Consider the following 24,601-nt stretch of genomic DNA (forward strand, 5'->3'; position numbering starts at 1 on the left):
AAAGCCAGTGGGCCATCACTGAAAGGAGCAGATAATTAATTGGAAGATTAAAAATATTTTTATGTTCTCTATATACACTAAATTGTTTTTTTTTAAATCTCACTGTAGTGTACTTTTGTTGGTTTTGTACGACTGAAACTCGAAATAACTTAAGACTGATGATGGGGTTAAAATGTAATAGGTGTAAGCTCCATTCCTGAGTCATATTTCTGCGCTCTCAACATTTGCAAAGCAGTACTTAAAATCAGCCCCTAAGCCATTCTTGCTTACACTGTGTAATATTTTGCCATGAATAGCACGAGCACCAACAATGTGTTGTTTAAACAAGCGTTTCAATCCCAGTTTAGTAGTCGGTTAAAACAACGTTTAAATCTATAGTGTTATTTTTTGTTTTATATTGCTTTGCAGACATTAGACACCCAGAAGAGCTTTCTTTGCTGAAACCACCAGAAGGCTCTGTAAAAAAGAAAAAGAAAAGAGATGGCAAGGACCTGACGGATGAAGACATCCTTACTTTGGATGGTTACTCAACAATACCTGGCTCACCAGGTAACAACGTGCCCACAATTTTATCTGAATTTGGTTTAAAGTAAAATAAAGTCATTTGTGTGAAACTCAAGATTGTGTTTTAAGTACCTAAAGATGAATATTACTACACTGAAAATATTTGACTTTCTATTTGAGAAAAAACTGTGAAGTACCCAGAAGTGATAGCAGTGGTGCATGCGTTACAAGCAGTAATAATATGATCAATGTGTTTGTTGTAAAGAGTGTAAAAATACATTTTAGTCTAAATTGTAAAGGATTAGAAGGTGCAGCTCAAGAGGCGTGTTTATTTTTCTGGATCATTCGGGGCCGGACTTGATAGCAGCCACACCCCCGGGTTATTCCTTTTCAAGACTGGACAGAACTACAGGGCGGGCTGGGGGGTTGGCACTGATTTTTAGGTCTTCTTTTAGCTGCAGTTGGGAACCGCTGAACGTGGTACCAGAAATATGTGAGGTTACCCGCTGTAAAATTTTCCAGAACTTTGTTTTGCTATCTGAAGGATTGCCTAATTTATAGACCCCCCCGGGGCTTACTCCACTTTTTCCCTACACTGGCCATTTATTATTGAACCAATAACTATGAACCCCAGAGCTATTATTCTTGGGGATTTCAATACCCATTTCGATGATAGTCAGGATTCTCATGTTACGGATTTTCTTGATTTTATGATGGATTAGGATTGGCATTTGAAAGTTATGTCTCCCACCCATAGAGCTGGCCACATATTGGATTGCATATTTGCCTGCGATAATGATTTTACTGTTACAGATAATAGGCTTTTAGACTGGACGGACCATCACCTTCTTAGTTTTAGGCTGATCCATTTGGCAGTCTCTCAGACAACTTACCTCCCTCCCCAGAAACCAGTCAGACATTGGGACAGCATTAGATGTTTTCACTTAAGGCCGGCTTTATCGGCCGGCTGGGTTGCTGTGGAGGATCTTCCCATCTCAGTGGTAGATAACTTCAATCAGGGTATTAAAATAGCCATGGACCAGCTAGCTCCCTGTAAACCACCTGGACCCCTAAGGAGAAAAAAAGTTAATTGCCCCTGGTTTACAAACAATTTCAAAGACTGGCAAAGGAAATATCGCCAGCAAGAACGGAAATGGGGGCTCGACCCTACCCCAAAGGAAAAGGTTAAATTTGGAGTTACCCTTAGTTTATACAAAAACACTATTAATATGGCAAAATCAGAATACTACTCCTGCAGAATTGAGGAAGCTGTCAACACCCCTAGAGAACGTTTTAGGGTAGTATGCTCTCGCACTACTGCTGATAAGCCTGCAGACTTTGAGAACTCTCAAGAATTCTGTAATAAAGTGGCAACCCATTTCGAGGTAAAATCTCACGTATTCAGGTAGAGTTCCCATTACCCTTGGTCACCGGTGAATTATTTGATTCCGGCAACCTCCCTACTAGAGAGGACAGACCGATACTATTACATTTTTAGCCTCTCTGTACAGAGAAGATAAGTAAGCTTATGACCACTATCAAAACTGGATCCCCTAATGACCAATGTCTGCCTTATGTTTTATAACTTGTCCCAGATCTAGTTTCAACCACCCTTGCTCCCATATTTCAGGAGATTGACTTCGGATGTGTTTCCCTCTTCTTGGAAGGAAGCAATGGTGATCCCCCTAAAAAGGAAGATAGATGGCAAGTCAAATGATCTTAAGAATTTAAGACCAATTGCACTATTGCCTTTCTTCTCAAAGATTCTTGAAAAACATATTAATAAAGAACTAGTTAAATTTTTTCAAGATTCAGGTTGCCTAGATCCCTCCCAAAATGGTTTTAGGAAGAACCATAGCACGGAATGAGCTCTCATCACTACTTCCTCATCAACTAGTTTACTAATCGTGTCAGGAGTGGGTACTATTCTGGTGCTCCTCGACTTATCTTCAGCATTTGATACAATCTCCCCTCAAATTATTATATGCCGCCGGCATCAAGCAGGCGTTAGGGGTTCTGCTCTTGACATCTTGGGATCCTTCCTTGAAGACAGATCCACTACAGTAATTTGTGGAGATTTTAAAGCCTCTGCTTATCCCCTACCTTGCGGTGTTCCACAGGGCTCTTCTCTTAGTCCTACTTTGTTTAACCTGTGTATGGCCCCATTAGCCAAACTGATTAGTTAGTTTGGCTTCCTGACTACATCATATGCAGACGACACCCAACTAATCATTCCCATAGACGGGGACTGGGAAGAAGTTGCTGACCGTTTTCATCATTGCATGGGGGAGATGAATAAATGGATGGGCAGGAATTGTCTCAAGATGAATGGGGATAAAACCAAAATCCTTTTATTTGGCTCCAGCAAAAATGTATGGCGCACCCGGTGGTGGCCATTGGTGTGTGGAGAATTACCCATGCCAACTGGCGCCACTAAGAACTTGGGAGTTATCTTTGATACAGCTTTATCCTTTAAGCCCTACATTAAATCTATCACCAAATCTTGTTTCTGGATTTTGAAAATGTTGAGGCAAATTTTCCCCTATCTACAGGGAAGTCTTAGAACAATGGTGTTGCTCGCCCTGGTGATCTCAAAAATTGACTACTGCAATGCATTATCACTCAATATGGATAACTTGTCGCTTGGTAAGCTCCAATTAATCCAGAATACTACTGCTCGCCTGATACTCAATCTTCCCGGTTCTTCCTCGGCCAGTGCTATGTTGAAGCAGCTGCACTGGCTACCGGTGAAGAAACGGATTGTATTTAAGACTATGTGCTTAATACACAAGGCGTTGCCTTCCAGTGGGACGGATTACCTGTCCTTAGGGCTCCGCTGGTATACCCTAAGTTGCCAGCTTAGGTCTGCAAACTCAAATCTAGTCCATATACCTCGGACCAAAAAGATCAGATGAGGCGATAAGGCCTTTTTGGTAGCAGCGGCTAACCTTTGGAACACGCTTCCTCCTAGGCTGAGGAGTGAATATGATCTCCTGGCTTTTAGAAAGAAGCTAAAAACTTTAACTGTTCCCTCAGTAGATATGGCCTTGTTTTTCCCTTTTTGCTTTATCCTCGGCCCTCTTACACTGTGATCCCAGCGCTTCGATGCTTCAGCCGGAATGCGCTTTATAAATACAAAATACATACATACATATATTGGTAAGGACAAATTATGTGGCATAGTGTCCCAATTTACTATTCTGTTATGTTTCCAAAGGGCAGCTCTAATAGCTCATGACTTCAACCAGACTTTTTAACACCTGTATATGTCCTTTTCAGGACTTGTAGAGGTAGTGCACACAAACGTCCTTCCAGCGCCAGCCTGGCTGTTCTTTACTTCTTACTATTTTACTCCATCGATGCTACGTAGACCTGATTCCTTTAACTCATTCTTTCATGTTTCATGCCAGATTCTCCAATTCCTGAAACCTTCCGCAGCCTTCAAATTTACTGGTAGGTTTGGAAGAGGGTGACCAGTAGGAAACTGTTGATCACCCCAAAGTGTGCAACTTTACTGGGTACTAGCAAAAATTTCAGTGCTCTCACACAAAATCTGCACTATTAACTTTAGTGGTATAAAAAGGTGGAGTAAATGTTCACATTGTGCGTGCAAGGGCCCTAAACAGCACTTTATATTCAGGGTGTTTAGTAGCTAAGTGTTTTCTCCACATTGCATCTTAATTCCAACCAGTAATGTTTTCATAAACTGAAAACTGATACTAAATTGCACATTTGAAGGAATTTCGGAATCTTTAAAAACAGTAACTTCTGAAGATACACACACACACATAAGCTTATGACTAGTAAAGTTGCTCAACCGCACTTAGAACCCGAGTCACAACGGTGTTTTGGAGGATGTAAAGTACTGCTACTTTACATACGCCACAGTTCAATTTAGAAACCCACAGCCGGAGTTTTCAAATCTCCTATTTTTCTGTATGGAGATCTCTGCACACATAGGATTTCATAGTACACTTGAGAGGCACAGCACTGTAAAATGTGGAATAATTATTGCAAATTAGGTGGGTTTAACAAAACACACCTACATAAGAGTAAAACAATTGCAATGCACAAAGTACACATTTCATCTACTACTGTAATGTTGCTGAAAAAAGAGGCTTAAATGTACTGCAGTGCAGCCTTGGAGCCAACTACCTCACGTGTTGAGCCCATAGTATTGCAACGCACAACCATAGAAATCAATGGATATTTAAAATAAATTATATTAAATAATATATTATAAATCTTTTTTTTAATTAAGCGGATTTTAGTATTTTTTTAAATAAAAATGTCTAAATATGACATTATAAATATGCACAATAACAATTTAATACAATATATTGTAAATAATTTAAAAAGTTAAATCACAAAATATACATAATGCGCATCGAAGGTTGGGGCACATTCATTACAAATGACACTATAAGGGTTAAATATGGGAAATGTACATTTTAATTGACTTTGTTTTATTCCAAAATATTTAAATAAATTAATATGTTGAATAATTAAAATGTATTACTATGTTAAGTTTTTGTGGTTGTGTGTTATCCCTTCTTACCGTGATAGCCTAGGTTGAATAATAGTTCGGGAAATGTGTTCTAATTATTTTTAATTTAAAACAATATTTTAATAACCTAAAATTATTTTTCTTAAAATCCCTGTTACGTTTTATGCAAGAGATCTCCACAAGTAGGAAGAAAGTTACTAATAGTAACATTACACTCATATTTTCAGTTGTAAGAGTCCTCGCCCCTCATATGAGTAGGCAAAGACTCAAGTCTACATCTAAGTGTAAATCTACATACTTAAATGGTGAGGTCCGGCCATGGGGAGGTTTACATGAGAACATGGAAACATACCTTTGTGAATAGGGCCCAAGGTTTTCCTTCACTACTCCAGAAACATCAGCAGTACGCAGTAATTAATTCACTCCAAATCATTGAAGGATCCTTGTAAATTGGGCCCACAGATCAAATTCCTTCTCTGTAATTAGTGTGCTCTACTAAGCTTCAATAAATGTACAATCTCTGATCAATATGCATGATTTATTGTAGCCAGTTGAGTTCTTCTCACTACAATTCATGGTACCAAATAAGCGTACACCCATCTCCCCCGCATCTCAACCCCCTGCCACTGCTTCTATTGCAAGACATGCTTCTCAACCTTCCCCAACAGCCTCACCTTCTGCCTTATAAGGAAAGTGAAATAGGAAATGTATTTTATCCGCAGAGTTTGAACTACAGGCCAGATTTGTCAAAAGTCTGGTTGCGAAAGTTGGTCGCAAATTGATCACAGATAATGTGCACCCAGTTTTTAGTCTAGCAATGCAACCCATGTTTTAATATGTTGCAGTACAAGATACTTAGTTGCAGGGAGACAAAGAATGACCTACCTAATGAATATTAGGCAGGTCGATTCCCCCGCTATGGCTACAAACATCAGATGATGTCATGCTGTTGTGATGTTATTTTAGCATTTATGTAGGCACACTTATTTTAGCTTGGGTCTGAGGCATGTGGAATCTCACCTAGTCACTTGTCATTGTATTCCACTTATTATTTTAGAGAGGCTTCATTTTAGTGGCAATTATTTGTTATTTTTATCAGTTGCCCTTCCATGCAGAATTTGTTATTCGTTTCTTTGCATGACATTTCATCCTGTGCTCGCTCCAAGGCTTTACACAATAGTGCACTGGGTATTGCTGGTCCAGAGAGAACAATCTCTACCCTACACAGAAAAGACGTGTTGTCACATCAGGGCAGTTCTCAGAACAAAAAGATGTTTTATTATAAAATAACATGCTGCCCCCACCAACTTAGAGGAGACATTCCAGCCAGCCTGCCATCTCATTCTGCATGTTGTCGCAGTTTCTGCTGAAACTCTGTGCTTCCTCTTCATCCACATGGGAGGACTCCCAGCAGACTTATAAATCTCTTCTTTACCTCTGAACACAGGTATGGGATTGGGCTTCCTTCCGGAACCAGAAGGGTAGATTAGAGTTACCACTGCTATTTGCTGTCATGTAGAAATTTAGTTGTGCAGGTAGGGATGTTAGACACATGATTGTGACAGTGTGGTGGCATTTTTCTTGTGGTTCACGTTCCTGGTCACTGCTGTAATACTGTTGTGTTTCATTATCCTCATAATCGCAAGTCATGTTTTTTTTTTTTTTAGATAGGACGCAGTTGCTTCAATAAAACCTATTGAACCAACATCCTGCTCTGTTTTGCTGTTCCATGTATGAGACTTGTCTAATTGAGAAAAAAGGCGTACGATCTGTTCTACCACAACTTTCCCTGAGGAAGCTGAGTGTCATGCGATAGGCTGCCACAAATCACTTCCAGCTCTGGTACTGGTGAGGAGCTGCTAGCTAGCTGAATGGTTACGCCGACAGCTGTCACACGGTGTGGGAACAGATTCAGTCTCCCATGCTCGGTGGTGCTGTCACCCAAAATCCATCAGTCTTGTTACTACAATGGGAGTCCTACGACATGGCACACCCATGTTGATTAGGCACTGATTTTACGGATCTCCTAAGTATCTGTCTCATTACGTGCTAAAGGCACCCTAATTAATTTATACAGAGACATCCATGGTATTAGGGAAAATCCTCCTCAGCTAGATAGGTAGTACCAATTTAACGCTGTAGTTTGTTCAAGCTTCAACCTTTAAAAAAGAACTCCCCAATTGGTTCCTATCTCTGAACAATTCCATTTTTAAAAATGGCAGACCAAAACAGGGTCACAATTGCAGCAAACATAAGACTCCCCCTCACAACACACTCAAGAAATAATATCCTCAAATAAGAGGGAGGAGAGGTTATATTTGTCGTTGAGGCACACGAAGCATACAGAATAGAAATGTTTTACTCTTGAGTCACTTTTCCAGGGGCAGATGGGAACACACATACATTTCATCATCACACCCCAGCAAATGCACCAAAATTGGCTTGATGGCGTCCTACCACACGTTCCACAGAATATTAGACTAGACCCTCTGAGTAATGATGGACCTACATGGTAAGAATTGGCTACCTATATGCCACACCCAAATATAGATACAATGGTGGTAGCAGATGTACACCACCTGTACACTAATTTAGTAGACATATATAGACAATTAAATACTACAATGGGAGTCCTACGTCAATGCAAGAACAGCAGTCCAGCATCACTGTGTTTGTGTCCCCAAACGAAAAAACATCCCTGTATTCCTAAATTGAACCATTGCTTTCCTATTTGGGGAAATGCAGGGGGAGTAGACAGTGGTCTTATGGACCATTACCTACTCCCCCAAAGACTGCAGACACAAATGGGGTGGTATCCCAAGGGTACACCTTTCTCTTTGCAAATCATATATCACTTCCTTTGAGGTGTTGGTAATTGATCAATTATGAGCAAAAACAATTGTAGTCATAAACAACTGATGCTCCTTCCTACTTACGATTCAATATGAGTCGGTAAACACATTTTGCAAGTCATAAATAATTTTAAAACATGCAAAATGTGTTGTAAATATACCAAAAGGTTTGTAGTGTCAAACTCTGTGATTTTGTTACGGGCAGCAAGATAGTCCATCGTGTTCATTCAGTCCTGAGTCCCAAGGTAATTGAACATGTTAACTATACCCAGTTGCTCGTTCTTTCTATGGTATTTAAGCAATCCTCTCAGTTGGACTTGTTAAATACTTCACAACCTGGATGTTCTAAGAACACTTATTTTCTGCCTTCATACAATCGGCTCATTTAGTCTTCCTTCCAGGGCTGGTAATATGACAAGAAAATATTGGCCTGTTGCCTAAGGTGCTGTTGACAAGACTTTATTCCAGTTTATTCCTGCCAGCAGCAACTGTGGCTGAAATGCCAGGGTGCAGAAGCAAAAGTCCCAATTTTCTGGGGCAGCAAAAGTCCTTGATAACTTTGATAGAAAATAAGACCTGACTGTATTTAATGATTATAAATAACTTATTGTTTATGTAAATGTGTGGAGTAACATCTACTATGGCACTTTTTACTTTCTTTGACATCACCAAATTCAGTGAATTGTGAACACCCTGTGGGACATTGTACTCACCTGTAAATTTCCATTTGCAGCCAGTCCAGGATTGTACAGTAAAACCATGACTCCCATGTATGACCCTGTCAATGGAACACCGGCCTCTTCAACGATCACGTGGTTCAGTGACAGCCTCCTGACTGAGCAGAACTGTAATATATTGTCATTAAGCCAGCCCAACTGTCCTCCAGAAAAACTCGCTGAAATGTACCAACCTCGTTCTTTAATCAAGAAAGCAGATCTCAATGCAGGGTAAGGATTATATTATATTTGAAAACAGATTTGAATAGACATTTTTAAGAACAGTATTGTGAAGTCTTATATTAAAGTAGTTTCATCTCTTTCTATGAGGAATTTGTACAGTTATACTTTCAATTTGTTTGCTCATTTATAAAGCAAGCACTTCAATAATTTTCAAACATTCCTTGTAAACATAATACATTGTAGATCATTGTATCTCCCTATGCTGTATCAGAAACACGTATTTAATAACAAAATGAGTAGGCCAAAGTGTTTTAGGTTTTGCCTATTTTTGTTATGTACAACTTCAAAAAGAAATCTGAAGGGGCATATATATTTGATACTCGGGAAGTACACTTTGCTCACTATTTTTTGAAAATGAAACCAGATTGCTAATACTGTACTGTATACTATGTAACATTAGAACATTGGAATGTTGGGATAACCTCCACCTCCACAACATCGGACTCCGACAGATCATGACAGAGCCAATACACTCAGCTGGACACACCCTCGATCCCATCTTCCCTACAGGATCCTGTGCTACCTTCAGCCACACCGCAGAACTCCCATGGACAGATCACCGATGCATCCACTTCACCTTCAGCACCCACCATCACCAGACCTCAGTTCCAGCCACTGTATAGAAACTGATCAAGAATAACCAATGATCAGCTCACTGCCGCCCTCTCCATCGCCGCCTCCACTATCTCACGCAACGAAGAACCAAACACCGCAGTACGCACCTTCCACAAATGGATCACGGACTGCGCCAACACCATAGCCCCCCTCAAAAAAACAACAACACCCACACAAAGAGACCCAGCTGGTTCACTTCCAAACTCCGGAAACCAAGACGCTCTTGTTGCCGCCTCGAGAAGATCTGGAGAAACACCAAATGCCCAGAAGCTCACAGCAACTTCAGAGCAGCCACCACCGCACACCACCAACTCATCAGAAACACCAGAGAGAAGGCTTTCCAGGCCAGGATCTCCTCACAAGCACTCAACAACAAGGAACTCTTCAGCATCATCAAGGAGTTCGCCCAACCCAACAGTGTAACGTCGGACATCCCACCCTCACAGGACCTATGTGACAGACTCAACACCTACTTCCACCACAAATTCAAGACCATCTATGACAAGGACAACCCACACACAGAACCCCCCCCTTAGAAACCGCGACACCAACAAACCTACAATCTCCACCTGAACTCCCCTCCCCACCAAAAATACACTGAAAACCATGAAGTCCATACACTCCAGGGGCCCCACGGATCCATGCCCCCATTACATCTTCAACAGAGCTGCAGACACCATCGCCCCCAAGCTCCGCCTCACCATGAAACTGCTCACTAGCTACTGCCACCTTCCCCGATGACTGGAAACACGCTGAGATCAACCCCCTCCTCAAGAAACCCTCGGCAGACCCCACCGAACTCAAAAACTTCAGGCCCATCTCCCTACTTCCTTTTCCTGCAAATGTCATTGAAAAAGCAGTCAACCACCACATTCCTAGAAGACCACAGCACCCTCAACATCTCCCAGTCCAGATTCAGGTCAAACCCCAGCACCGAAACTGCCCTCCTGGCCACTACAGATGACATCTGCTCCCTCCTGGACAAGGGAGAGACTGCGGCACTCAGCCAACTGACCTTTCGGCAGCTTTCGACACAGTCTCCCATCACACCCTGATAAGAAGACTCCACAAAGCCGGCATCAAAGATAAGGCCCTCAACTGTTTCCAATCCTTCCTCTCTGGCAGAACGCAATGAGTGAGACTCGCCCCCTTCGTCGCAGATCCCACTCCCACCACTTGCCCCAGGGATCCTCCCTCAGCCCAACGCTGTTTAACATCTACGTGGCCCCACTAGCCACCCTCGTCAGAAGCTACGGAATAAACATCATCTCCTATGCCGACAACACCCAACTCATCCTCTCCCTTTCCAATGACCGCAACAAGGCCAGTCACAACTTCCACGAAGACATGAAAGCAGTCGCCGACTGGATGAGAGACAGCTGCCTTTAGCTCAACACAAACAAGACAGAAGTACTCATCATGGGCCCTCAACCCAACCCATGGAGCAACTCCTGATTGCCACCCACCCTCGGAAACCTGCCCACCCCTGCCAGCCAAGCCTGCAACCATGGAATCATCCTGGACCCTGACCTCAGCACGAACCATCAAATCAACTCAGTCATCTCCACCTCCGTCCGCACCCTCCGCCTCCTACGCAAGACCTTCATATGGATCCCCCTCGGACACAGAAAGACTATCACACACAACCTCATCACCAGCAGACTGGACTATGGCAACACACTCTACGCCGGAATCAACAAAAAAACTCACCCATAAAATGCAAAACATCCAGAACGCTGCAGCCAGACTGATCCTCGGCCTACCCCGACACTGCCACATCTCGCAACACCTACATACACTGCACTGGCTCCCATAGAGAAAATAATCACTTTAAAGATCCTCACCCATGCACACAAAGCCCTCCGCAACACCGGACCAGCCTACCTGAACCAGCGACTCAACTTCCACGTACCCCACATGACCCTACGCTCAGCCCAGCTCTCTCTCGCAGAAGTACCCAGCATCAGGAAAACCAGAACAGGAAGACAGTCCTTCTCCTACGACATAGCCACCGCCTGGAATGACCTACCCATCCACATCAGACAAACCACCTCCCTCCCCAGCTTCAGGAAGGAACTGAATACAGGGCTCTCTTAATCCACCTCACTGGCACATGCTACACCCACCCCCCCCCCCCCCCACAGTGCCTTGCGACCCTAACGGGTGAGTAGCCACACTTTACAAACAATGATTGATTGATTAGGAGCGTCATTGAAGACAGTGGAGTGCCCCTGGCTTCTAATGGCTGGGAGAGGGCCGGAGCTCCAACATTCCATTGTTTTTCACACAGCAACAACTGTGAACAAAGGCCTCACTGAGCCCGAAGGGAGAATGTTATTAAAATAGTCTGTCCTCCAGTTGTGGAATATTCTAATCGTCTTATAGTCCTTCGTAGCTAGGCTATACTGGGCTTTATAGTCCTGCTCCCTTGTTGTTGATGGAGCAGGTCTTTAATGGCAGGTAGACTGTCTATATATATCGTAGAAGCCTGCATTATATGTATAAATGTCTTTCTCTAATGTCCGTATGCACTCTAATTGTGACATTTCCAGTCCTCCCTAAAAAAGAGAAAAGCATAGCTACTCTACTAAACTAAGTTATTACAGTTGGGGTGTGAAGTCACAACTTTGAAAGGCAGGTCTCGCAGCAGAATTACGTCTCTTTTAACAGTTAAAATAAGACTAGCTTTTCTGTGCTTCCGAACTATGTTTCCCGGATATCAACACTCTTTATCAGAAACAAATACATTGATGGCAGTATGTTTAATTTTTGCACAGCCAAAGTTCATTACACGTAAGCAGGATTCTGTATATTAGCTGACATGCAGAACTATAGCCATTTCTGGAAGTGACTTTTATTAAACCGATTATAATATTTTTTGCAACAAATTCAGAGTTACATAATCTTTTCCAGGAAATTGACACTTATCCACTCTGTAGTAACTGAATTCCTCGATGACTTTCAATATCCCTAAAATTTATTGTGGAAACTTGCACATGTAAGTCCATGCATACCTCTTAACACCTAGCATCCAATACTGAGAAATTACTTTATTTTTCACTTCTGTCAACACACTTAATCCAGAGAAATGTAAACAGGTAAATGCTGAAATATTTCTAATCATTAAATGAAGTATGTATTAAGTAAATTCAATAAATACAAACCAAGTGTCTTTGACCATTGTTAACATTTATCACATGGTTTTTATTCCTATTTTAGAAGAGCAGTCAAATGACCCCTGGAACACACAGTCTAAAACAGTCTGACAAACCTTGCTAAAAAGAAGGTCAGAAATACTGTTGATTTATTAAAGTGGTCACAAATTGCGCACCACCATATTTTGAGCAGTCTTTTCTGGAAAGAGCTCCTGGGCAAAGGAGCCCACCCCTGTGTGATTAACTTGTGCTGTGGTAAGGGGCAGACCCAGGGTTGAAGTATGTGACCTCAGTAAGTGATAGTCTCCCATACTTTAACATTAACCTTTACAGAGATAATCCTATTCTATGCAAAATAGCTCCCTCTAAAGGTTATTCCCCTATAGTGTGAACTTCTTGTGATCCAGGTTGGTCGTACTGTTTTGTCTCATGCTGTGTGCTACAAAGGTTGTATAACTGTACTTTAAAAAAAACTCTCTCTCTCTGTTGGTTATATCACTACATGCACAGAAAGTCATTTGGGGGAGACCCAACTGATACATGGCCAATCCAAGAACCTTCTATGATAATAAATCCAGAATGTTTTTCAGAGCCCCTCTTGTGAGACTCTCAAACCTAAAACATGGCTGAATAACAAGGTTTAACATACAATGATAATATGGTTTCCTCCATATTAACAGCTCTTTCGCTACTGGGAGATATGAACATTACACAGACTTTAGCAGATTCTAATATTTAGGAAACAGTGGGGCATATTTAAGAAATGTAGTGCAGTGCCACTTTCCTTGACCCCTTAGCTCCCGCCTACCGCCCCCATGTGTACGCCATATTTAAAATACGGTGCACCATGGTGCATGGTAGGGGGCAAGGCGCTATTGATGTGGTGTTCAGGGTTAACACCAAATTTTGGCACTAACCCTGAACAGTACATAGGGGTCCAATAAGACCAATGCTCTGAGCAGGTGTTAAAAATGCTAGAAAAAATTACGCAAAGAAATCTCTTTGATTTCTTCGCTCCATTTTTCCAGCCCCCCTAATGGGGGAACACCCCCCCCCCACATACATTTTGTCTCACGCAGGCATAATGTGGCGCAAGAGGTTACAAAGTGGTGCAATGCGTGCATTGCGCCACTTTGTTAATATGGTGTGGCATTTTTGGCCATCTAACACCACATCACGTTGAAAAAAATGATGCTAATGATGCCAGTTGGATGGCGTTAGGCCTTCTTAAATTTGGGTCATTATCTTTTGTTGAAAGGCATCTGATAAAAACACTACTATGTGGGGCCATCATGATAGTAGTATTTATGTGTCAATGCACCAGCTGGAGGACTAATTGTCATGAATGATCCATGCATTTTCCTGGATACTGTACCATTCACAAAACATTACACGTACATCTCTTGAACATGCACTTATGATTGGTTTATCCTTATTACTATCAACTTTTTGATGCTATTCTAGTTTAAATCCTTGCTCAAAAGCAATTTCAAAATCCCTGCCCAGATAGCTATCCCTAAAACAAGATTGGAGGAATTAAAAACGGAAATGTCACAACACAACAAATTTCCAACCAGCTCAAAAATCAATAAATGAAAGACTAGTATGTTAAAGGAAGAAATAAACAAACTCTGTCATGAAAAATGTCCTACCCGTGTATTACTGATGAATACTAAACCTAGCAACAATAAAGAAATTCTAAAACTAAAGGACAGAAGAAGTTATACCCCTTTGAATAGGACATTTACCTCCGACAAGTGGAGCAGCAGGGATGAAGGTCCGAACAACAAACTAGGCCTTTTCCCACTGCCCCATCCACCTTCCCTTCATGTAGTGGCCAAATACATATACATCTATTCCCCCATGGCCTCTTTTTTCCTAAGGAATTAGTAGCAGTGTTTGGCATTTGGCCGCAACAGAGGAGGATGCTGCAAAACAGAAACACTGCAAATACAAATTTCACAGGATTCTCCACTCATAACATGGAACAAGGATAAGACACAATAGGCTGACATGGGTCAGGGTCAAACTGAGTAGTAAATCTTGATTTCATTCCCTTTAACTGAAACACAAAGTTCTGAATAAGGAACTAGGCGTTGTCCCTACCCCTCAACAATATGTTTCACAAACTCTTTGAATTTTCTATTGGCATTTAATTTTGATCACTGAACCACTGACAATCAGGGTGAACCAAATACTGGTCTAAAATGGTTTCAAACAAGAATTTAAATGCTAAACAAATTGATGTTACAGTCTAATCAAAAGTCTTCTTCATGAGGTTGTCAGTTAGAGATGGACAACCAAACTAGAATCTGAATACTTCATAGTGTAAAATCCAAATATATCCTTCTTTTAAACGGTACCCAAAATACATAAACCACAATGCTCCCCCTCTCGAATTACCAGTTGACTCAAGTGTTAGTTCAGTTCTAGAACCCCTGTTTAACTTTGATAATTTTTTTGAGGTCCGGCGTAAGGACTATGCCATCCATTCTGAAGGAACAGAAGCCATCCTGGGAGGCACCTTTGGTCCAGGTCAGGCCTACCTCTCTGTACACAACTTTGAATTACAAAACATCTATCCATCCATTTATCCTGTCATGATGCACCATAGGAAATGCTTACCATTGCACTCTGTTTCCACAAGACATGCTTCTCCAAGGCTCATGAGCGATCATGTCTTCAGGAGCGGAGGAGCATGAAAGGGTTTGCAAGGTCTGAGTGCACATGGACAAAAGCCTCACATCTTAGGAAGACTAATTTTGTGAAACATTCAAATAAAGACGAGGAGAATTATATGTCCCATGAGCCTGGAAGACTCTCACAAGACTCATTGAAGGTGGTTATCATCTTGAAACACAGAGTTCACATTCCTCATGGTCCATAACGCTCTTGCTAGGTGATCATGCTATATAGTTGTTGTTGCTGGGTCTTGTTGAAATCCAGTTAACTAATCTTCTCTAAAGTCGACAAGGATGGTGGGCAGAATAGAAGTATCTTTCAGGAATACACTTGTACAAGTTTGTTTCACAAAGTGGCATCCATAGGGTTTGCAAACTTGATAGCATTTATTGGTATTTAAAAGAGTAGTCCATAAGAATTACAAAATCTATAGCCCTGAGTTTTCCACAATTAGTCATCAATACGATTATGAAGTCTATTGCACTGTTGCTCCAGAGGGAATCAGTTGTGTGGATTATGGGCTATTGCAGAGGAAATATATAACAATACCTCTATGGTAATATGTTGCGCTGAGATGAAAGATAGTGAATAAATATATGACCAGAGTTAGAAACTACATACTCTGTATTAAGGAATGCTTTCATGTTGCAGTTATCCACTTGTCGTAAATCAAGCATGAAACGTTATTTACTAATTTGTAATGTAGCACTTGTTGGTACATAATCTTATTGTAATCCTTATGGTTATTCAGTTAATATATCAAAATATAATTATATTTTAGCTAAGAAGAAAGACCAATATATATCGTAGACCTCACTTCAAGCTAAAACACCACAAAACAATCTATAGTTATACTAAAACTCTCCTTTGCTTTAAGATCTCAATGTTGCAGTCTTTACGATTAAGCCCAGCTGTGCAATTAGACATGCAATGATATCAAATGTCTCTGTTTCTTTCTCTTGTCCCAGTACCCTTTCAAGCAATGAAACCGAAACCACTTAGATTGTATATTGGATTAACACACAAGCCCCACTGGAGTTTTACCGTAATTCAAGAAAATGTAGCATTCTTGGATTTAATGATCATGCCTTCAAATGGGTTAATACAAATTGAATTATTCCACAAATGTACAGATTACAGTGCACTTCTGTGATTCGATAGCTTCAATCCTCTTCCCCTCAAAGAAACACTTTCTACTCAGCTGATACTTATGTTTAAGGCAGATCTGTACTGACAATCCTAGACTTGAAGACCAGGTTAACGGTCTATCAAATAAACTTTTTGAAAAACATTACCCAAAGAAACTAATCAAAAGAGCCTAGAGATGAGCACGGAATAGCATTTAGAATCTAAAATACATCCAGCCAGTAACAGACTCCACCTCATCTGATAAACTCTATACATTGAAGAAAATTAGCAATGCACACTGGTGTACATTTAACAAGGATACCAACAGGTATATTATAACTTTTTTTGTCTTCAACTGGGGACTAAAATTTAGATTATTCAGTCCACACCAGAATTAAAAGGAATTTGGTATGGTGATAAAATTCCACAAGATGGAACTTACTAACCTTAACTGAGTGCAACCTGTGTGGCAGTTGCTAGAGATTGATGCCTGTATGAACACCATTTGAGTTCTTTGCAAACACGCCAGCTGCAACAATTATAACGCAATCTATTTGATAATGTGCCCCTGTGGATTATAATAGGTGGGTAGGTTTTCAAATATATATTTGAAAACACATTGGGAACACACAGTGGCAATGAACAACTACCAAAATGACTACCCATTTCCTCACAAGTGGCACACTGAAAATAAATTGAAATTAAATTGAAATTAGTTGTTTAAAAAAAAAAAAATAATAATCCAACTGACCAATCATCAGTCATTCAGACAATATTTCTTAAAATAGAAAGATGGATTATAGGCTCAAAACCAATTTAAACAGACGTAATGATTATATACCACAGTCAATGATATGAGAATGTTATATTTTTGAACTACACCATCCATAATTTTGTCAAGTATGGTCTTCTGTTGTGTCTGATGTGTATTGTTCTGGTCACATGTTAATACTGGTCATTTGTCTTTCCAGCCTTCTGTCATACTTGATTTTATGTCTTGTCTTTCGGCACGATAGGTCTGGTCACGTGTGCAATGTTGTTGTTATCTCATGCCTGCTGTGAAATGTCAGATCTGGTATGACGGATGGCAGCTTATGTGTTGTAGGTAACCCACAGAAAAGATTCAAGTACCCCTAAATTTCACAATCCACCACCCTACAGGATTGTGCAGCTTTGTTTCAGTCAACCATTAAATGTTTTTTACTTATTTTCCTCCTTTTTAATAACTAAAGGCCAGATGTACTAATATTAGGAATACTGATTTCCTAATTGCAATTCTCTCCGAAATCGATAATCCTAATGTATGAAACTCTTGAGTTTCATTAGCGATTCCTAGTGGGTTGCATATAGACCTACCTCAGGCAATGTGGTAGGTCTAAATTTGCGAACCATTAGGAATGACTGCCATCACAGGGATGATGACCTGTTGAGGCCATCACAACATGTCTGTGATTCCTTTTTAATAAGGCAATCTTTTTTTTTTTTTTCTTGAATGTAGCCCGTTTCCCTTAAAGGAAATTGGATGCATTTCAAAATAAAATGTTAAACTTTGCAGTCTCACTTTTTAAGAGTAGGCAGTGGTCCATGTCGTGTTATGGCTTGTGTGTCAGGCGAAGGATCTTACTGGGTTATGAATCTGATGTCTGGTGTACCTTGTCAAGATTAATTTCTGGTGTCATGTCAGGAGTTGCGTCTGGGGTATTGTCCTGTTTGGCTTGTTGGCATCTGTCCTGTTTGGCTTGTTGGCGTTAGTGTTGTCTGATATTGTTTCTTGTCCTGTGCTGTTTGGTGTAATCTAATGCCAATTCTAGTGTAGTGTGATATTGTGGTGCTATGTCTGGAACTGGTGTTCCTATATATCAAGTAGAACCTGGTGTCACTTTGTGTTTTATTTTAGTTTGATCTCATTAATGTTGTCTGGCATGGTGTTTGGTTCTATGTGTGTGATGCTTGGTGTGTTCTGTCTGGCGGTTTGTTGCATATTATTGTGAATCATGTCAATTAGGGAGTCTTATATGATTTTGTCTGAGTTTGTGTCCTCTCATATGTTATGTCTTGTCATGTTGTGTCATTGCTAGCTTGGTGTTGCATTGTCATGCATTGCTGCCTTGCAGCAAATCTGATCTGATATCACTTTGTAATTAATCTGGGGTTGGGATTTGCCTAGCGGTCTGTCTGGCATGGTGCCCGTGTCATGTTCAGTTTGTTGTGTCATTATAGGTCTGACATAATGTTATCTGTGGTGTCATATTGGCTTTAGTGTTGAATCATGTTTTGTGTGACATGTCTGTCTGGTTTGTCATGTCTGATTTGTCTGATGTGTTGTGTCTGGCCTAGTCTGTACAATCTGATATCATCATGTATGTGGCATTGTGCCAAGTGTATTCCAGATTTTTTTTTTTTTTTTTTACATATGTGGTTTGGTGGTGTTGCTTTGTAAGGTCTGGTTTTGTCAAGGTGTATTGGGGTGGGGTTTTGTAGGATGGACACTGGTTTGATGTCTTGTTAGGAGTTATGAATGGTGTAGTGTTTTGTCTCCTGTTAAGATTTGTTTTGACTGGTGTCATATCTAGTGCCCTATTATGTATGGAATTATGTCCGGTATTGTGCTGTGTATCGTGTGATCTTTCTTGTCTGGTGTGAGGTGTTATATATGTTGTGTTATCTTTAGTTTACCATTGTGTCTGTTCCCCAGTTGTCACTGTCTGTGCTATGTCTCATCTCATTAGGGTCGAGCGCAAAGCGCTCTGTCCCTGCTGTAATTTCTCTATGGGCTCGTAACCACACCCACCGCATGCCCATGAGTTTGGTTGCTTTGTGGGCTTGCCTTTTAAAATTCACTTGCTTTCATTAGTGGAAGGCATGCACACGTCATGCCTTTTCCGGTGTTTAACCCTCCTTGAGCGCACCAGCCAACTACTGAAAACATACAAGGCTCTTTGATTTCCGTATGGTTTTTGAACTATTTTTTTCTATTTATTTCCTATGAATCACGATCCCGCTGGGCAGTAGTCAAGCGCTTTGCATCATGTCAACCCTGTTACGTGGATAATTGCATTTTTGCCGATAATACGTTTGACTGCGAGCAAACGTATTTTTTACTTTTTATTTTCAATTTATGTGGCAAGAAATGCCCAGTTCAGAATTTACAATGCAAATAGCTCTTACTCGAGCAAGCGTGAGGCCCATTGCATTGCAAATGCTTGTTTTTTTATTGTCATCATTTGTGTCATGTTGTGGTGTTTTGCTTTGGGTGTCATGTCTGATATTTAGCAAAGTTGTACCTGGCTTTACATTACCATGTTGGTTTGGTGTCTCTCTCTGTTGCCTGTGGTGGATGTTGCCTGGTGTCTTTTCTGTGTTTTTTGTGTTTAGCTTGATGATAATTGGTGCCCGGTATAGTGCTGTCTTCATCATCATCAACACAAGCTTTATTCGGTCACATTTAACCATCAAAGCAAAAGAGAAAAGGGAGGTGCACAACAATCAAATACTTATACACATAATAAATAAATGAATAAAATTTGAAAACACCAGACATTAAGGAATGATATCTTGCATTAAAAAACGAGTACAGATGAACCATGCGGCTGCAAGGAACTTGCTGACCGCACAGATTAAAATGGGAGAACTGTCTCTCATCAGCACCCTCAGTGCAATATTGCAGTGTCTCAAGCCCAGATTCCTACAAGCTGGGCGAATACAGTGCTGTGTCTTATTTTCAGTCACCTTGTGCTTTGTATCACCAGATAACATAAAATCTAATTTTATGACATCAGGTGTCATGTCTAGTCTGTGTGTAATATCTGTCTGGTATATTCGGGCTCAGCTGCCAAATTTCAATCTAGAGGATCTGGATTCCAATCCTGAATTCCCAATGTGAATATTGATATATGAAAAGAGAGAGAGATAGTAATATATATGTATACAGAGAGAAATTGATCTAGATAGAAATCGATACAGATAGAGAGATACATATAGATATATCGAGAGAGTTGTGTAATGCGTGTGCTTTTGTGACATAATTTGTGGTTTATTCTGTCTTTCGAAAGTACACTTTATTAATACAAAACAAATACACTCCTTGCACTCTGTAAATGCCACTTTTGGCTAATATTGCTTATTTATCGAAGTATCATCTTGTGATGTAGTCATTTCATCTGATTGTGTTGGGGCACTAAGACTCAAAAAAGCAATCAAAGCATTCTATTGCACACTGAGCATTGTAGGAAATGACCATCTTTTGCATGTTGTCCTCACAGATTTTTTACTCATTTGTTTGCTGGTGTTAGAGCTCTTTCACTTTACCCCTGCTAACCAGTACCTGTGCTCTGCCTCTAACTATGGTTGAACTGTCCTACTGCTAATTTGTATATTTACCTTGGCTTTATGTCCCCAGTATATGGAACAAAGGGAACCCAGCACCTTAATGTTAAATGCCACTAACCGACTGCAGCATCTGTAATGCCATCCACTATAGTAGCAGTGCAAACATGGCTTTGGTCCTCCCATTGTTGCCTGGGTATACCAGTGTGAAAACTGCAATTCAACCTGTCAAATTAAACCCAGGTCATAACCTTCCTTTTCAGTATGAATAAGTCATCCATATGTAAACCTTGTAAGGTGTATGGTATTTAAAAGCAGGAAATGTAGAAATGTTAACATATCCTGACATTGGTTATCACCCAAAAGCTGTCTTCACTGTAACAAAGCTGGCTAGCCCATAGAGAAACACAGGGAAGTAATATTAACTGTAAATTTTGCTTTCTCAAGGTAGGGACCAGCTGGAGAAATGATTCAACAACTATTTTTAATATTTATTAAAGGCCCAACTTAATGATGAGGTCAAGGTTTTCATTAATATTAGGGAAACGTACATTTTACAAATTACCTTTTCACTGCCTGAAACTACTGCAAGCTAATGTACATAAGCCTCCCAATTGTTAACTAGCTGGTGAATGGTCCTGAAGGAAGTGTGAAAATGCTCCAAGCACAGTGACAAAGGCCAGCAGGATGCACATTTGGGCTGTGCCAAGAACGTAATTTTCTTCAAAGGAGGCCCCCTGTCACAGGCAGATGTCAGATAACAGCTAGACAGGTGCCTATTTTTGTCCTCATAGTCGGGCAGGCACCAAACACAGTGAAGGGAGAGCTCACCCCAAAACTGGGGACACTGGGATTATTTGCAGTAAGGTGGAGAGTAACTGCTGCAGTAGTGTGTAGGGTTGACTGGGAAATTTTGCCCCATTGGTTAGGGGGACCATGAGTCTCCCCTACCTCCCACCTAGTGCCAAGCATAAATGTGTCATCCCCTGGCACTTTTGTCAGAACACTACTGGATGTGGGGAAGGACAGAGGAGGACTGGACCTGCTGTCTGTGACCGGAGAGGAGCCCTTAAATTCTGGACCTGTTCCTTCTGGTAATCAAGACAAAGAAGTGGACTCCAAAGGTCAAAAGGCTGATCTCCTTTTCAAACTACAGGGACACAACAAGCTATAAGAGTCCGCTTCCTGCAACTTACAAGTGCCAACTGGACCTGCCCTTGATCCTGCTGTTGGTATCTGCTGAAGGGAGTCCCGATCCCTAAGTGCTTTTCCTGAGGTCCTAAAACAATTGGCTGTGTCTGGTTGGATTTCTCCTAATACCTCTTACATGGGACATTTTCATCTGGCCAGTGAGAGTATTTTCCTAGACTCAAATTGCGAATTTCTCCTGCTCCAAGCTTATTCTACCAAAACCAATTGCTTCACCATTACTGCGTCCAATTGTATCTCTCCTGCATCCCATCATGATCAGCCTCAAATCAACCCTGGGTTCTGGTCTATAGTGAGCAATTGACTGCGGTTGGTGTAACTTTTATCTAAAACTTTAATAATTCATATCTTGGTTTCTTCTTACTGGATTTTTGCTGTTTTTATGTCATTTTATGAAAATATACTCTGTTTGGGATTTTTATTGTGTTGTAATCTTACTTCATTACTGTTTTGGTACTGCATAAATGCTTCTACCAATACCCTAAGTTATGCCTTTCTACATAGCTACCATGGAGTTGAGCTCAGGTTAATTTAGTGACTTTGAGGGTTTACCCTGACCAGCATTGTCATCATACTAGAGGTGAGAAGTCACTCCTTTTGTACTAATAACTCACTTTCTTACAAGCATAAGAAGCATAATTTAGTTTTGAATTTACAGTCCAATGTGTGGATGTATTTGTCCAACCATTTCTTCTCTACAAAATCCTGAACCAATACTTGCAATGGCATAGCAAAGATGCCTTAGGCCCTAATTAAAAGACAAATGGTGCACCATTCCTTGATTTGGTAGTAAAAAAAGGATTACTATTATGGTGCAGAAAGCCCCTAAGTAACTGTATCCCGGTGGGACTACATCTGTGACAGTCTGGCATTTTTTTAATTTTGCCTTTACCTTGAGAACATAAACTAGTAGCTATTTTGTGCAAACTGACCTGCAGCTTCAGTCAGCTTTTGTTGCTCAGTTAGGCCAGCTAGAGTCTTTCATATATAGGTTAGAGGCAATGCTTGCTTTGAATATTGGGCTCACTTACTAAAGTTTTTTTGTTTTCTAAGGATTTATTTAGCTGACTTCCAAATATTTTCTAATGAACATAAACCATTGTTAAAAGACCATAGATGTAGAGCCCATCTGCAGTACTTAGTTTGTAAAAGAATAAGTGCTGGTGCCCAGTGTTTAGCTCAGAAGACCCGCAGCTTGTGCTATAGAATGTCGGGGTTGCCAAATACCAAGGCTATGATGCCTTGATTCGACCTCCTACCCCTTTCATTTACCTCCAGACACTCCCTGCCCATTTATCTTACTATTTCAAGTCCTTTTTCATCCATGTATTCTTTCTTTAGTACTGCTTTTGAGTCTTTCTCCTGCTCCTCCTTTCCCCATTTTGTTTATTTCTCTCTCTTGCTCTGGATGAAAGACTGATGAGGAAAAATGTGTTGGTCCCCAAAGATGAGTGCCAGTGGACCCCACCTGCAACCACTGTTACAAATTAAGCACTGCCCAATTGGCAGATAGGTATCAGTTCACCCACTTGCGTTTGAAACTCTAGTGTATTTTATTGTCTTTGCTGATAAAACCATATACACCTACTGGTGCAAAATTCAAGAAAACGTAAGGAAATATGCAAAACTAAGACCTGAACTCTCAAAGTTTCAGGAGTTTCAAGATTCAGACAAAACCGTTGGACCAGGTCTACTTCAAACTCTCCTTGCTTTATGACATTTAGCTCTTTTTTTTTTAACTTTATCAGAGTTCAATAAGAAAGAGGCCTTTACATGTTCTGAAAGAAATGTTTTTTAAAGTATATCAATATTTAAGTCAAGTTTGTGGATATGACGCAGTAGTTGTGAGCAACAATTTTAATTTTGTAGCATTTTATCAATGTATTTGTTTTGTTTTATTCTATGCAGTTGGCTTGATTCCTCTCGATCACTCATGGAGCAGGACATCCAAGTAGATGATCAGTTGTTACTGCGTTTTAAATACTACAGTTTCTTTGATTTAAATCCAAAAGTAAGTCCAGTGCCTTGTTTTCCTCCGTATGTTTGAATTTTTGTTGTGAATGGTTACCTACTATGTTGTGTCATGTCATTGATTGTACCTTTGCTTTGTGCCACCTCCTGGTGAGATATTAGCATATTTGACACTCAAAGGTAATGTAGTCAGAACAATTTCCTCAGTGCATCAGAGAAATGCAAATCATGGAATGAGTGCCTGCTGGCATTTATATAGTATGCAGCACTCCTGGGGGTTATCTTGGTGGTAGTCTTAGGGACTCTCTCTCAGGGCTATTGATAAAATGTTCACCATGTGGTAGAGGAGAAGAAATGGAGGGGCTTTGGCGATGAGGCAGATCTTTAGTTCAAACACTGACTGATACCGACTCCGCACTTCCCCGACACATGAGCTTGGAAGCCCACTCTTTGCAAGAGTTTGTGGCTCACCTATTATTGCACCATGTGATATCCATTCTTGACTTGGGTGATCAGGTAAAGAGCGCTAATATCATATGACACACAGTGGCACCATGTATGTGACACGTTCGCTGCCAGATCCAACAAATTAGTCTTCAGCTTTTGCCTGAAGCACAGAAGTGTTGAAGAGCCTAATGTGGAGGGGGTGAAAAAGTGGAAGGTAAGTGTTTCGAGCATAGGTCCCTCTACTGA

General features: G+C 40.7%; 1 protein-coding gene across 1 annotated transcript in view; it reads left to right on the plus strand.

The window, feature by feature from the left end:
- FERMT1 (FERM domain containing kindlin 1) overlaps positions 1-24,601 on the plus strand; it is a 219,813-nt gene that overhangs the window by 70,970 nt on the left and 124,242 nt on the right. The window contains exons 4-6 of the mRNA XM_069234152.1: positions 409-549; positions 8,597-8,810; positions 23,846-23,948. Coding sequence (XP_069090253.1) covers positions 409-549; positions 8,597-8,810; positions 23,846-23,948 — 458 coding nt within the window. The remainder of the gene's footprint in view (positions 1-408; positions 550-8,596; positions 8,811-23,845; positions 23,949-24,601) is intronic.

The sequence above is a fragment of the Pleurodeles waltl genome, chromosome 5, assembly GCF_031143425.1.
Source record: "Pleurodeles waltl isolate 20211129_DDA chromosome 5, aPleWal1.hap1.20221129, whole genome shotgun sequence".
Classification (NCBI taxonomy): Eukaryota; Metazoa; Chordata; class Amphibia; order Caudata; family Salamandridae; genus Pleurodeles; species Pleurodeles waltl.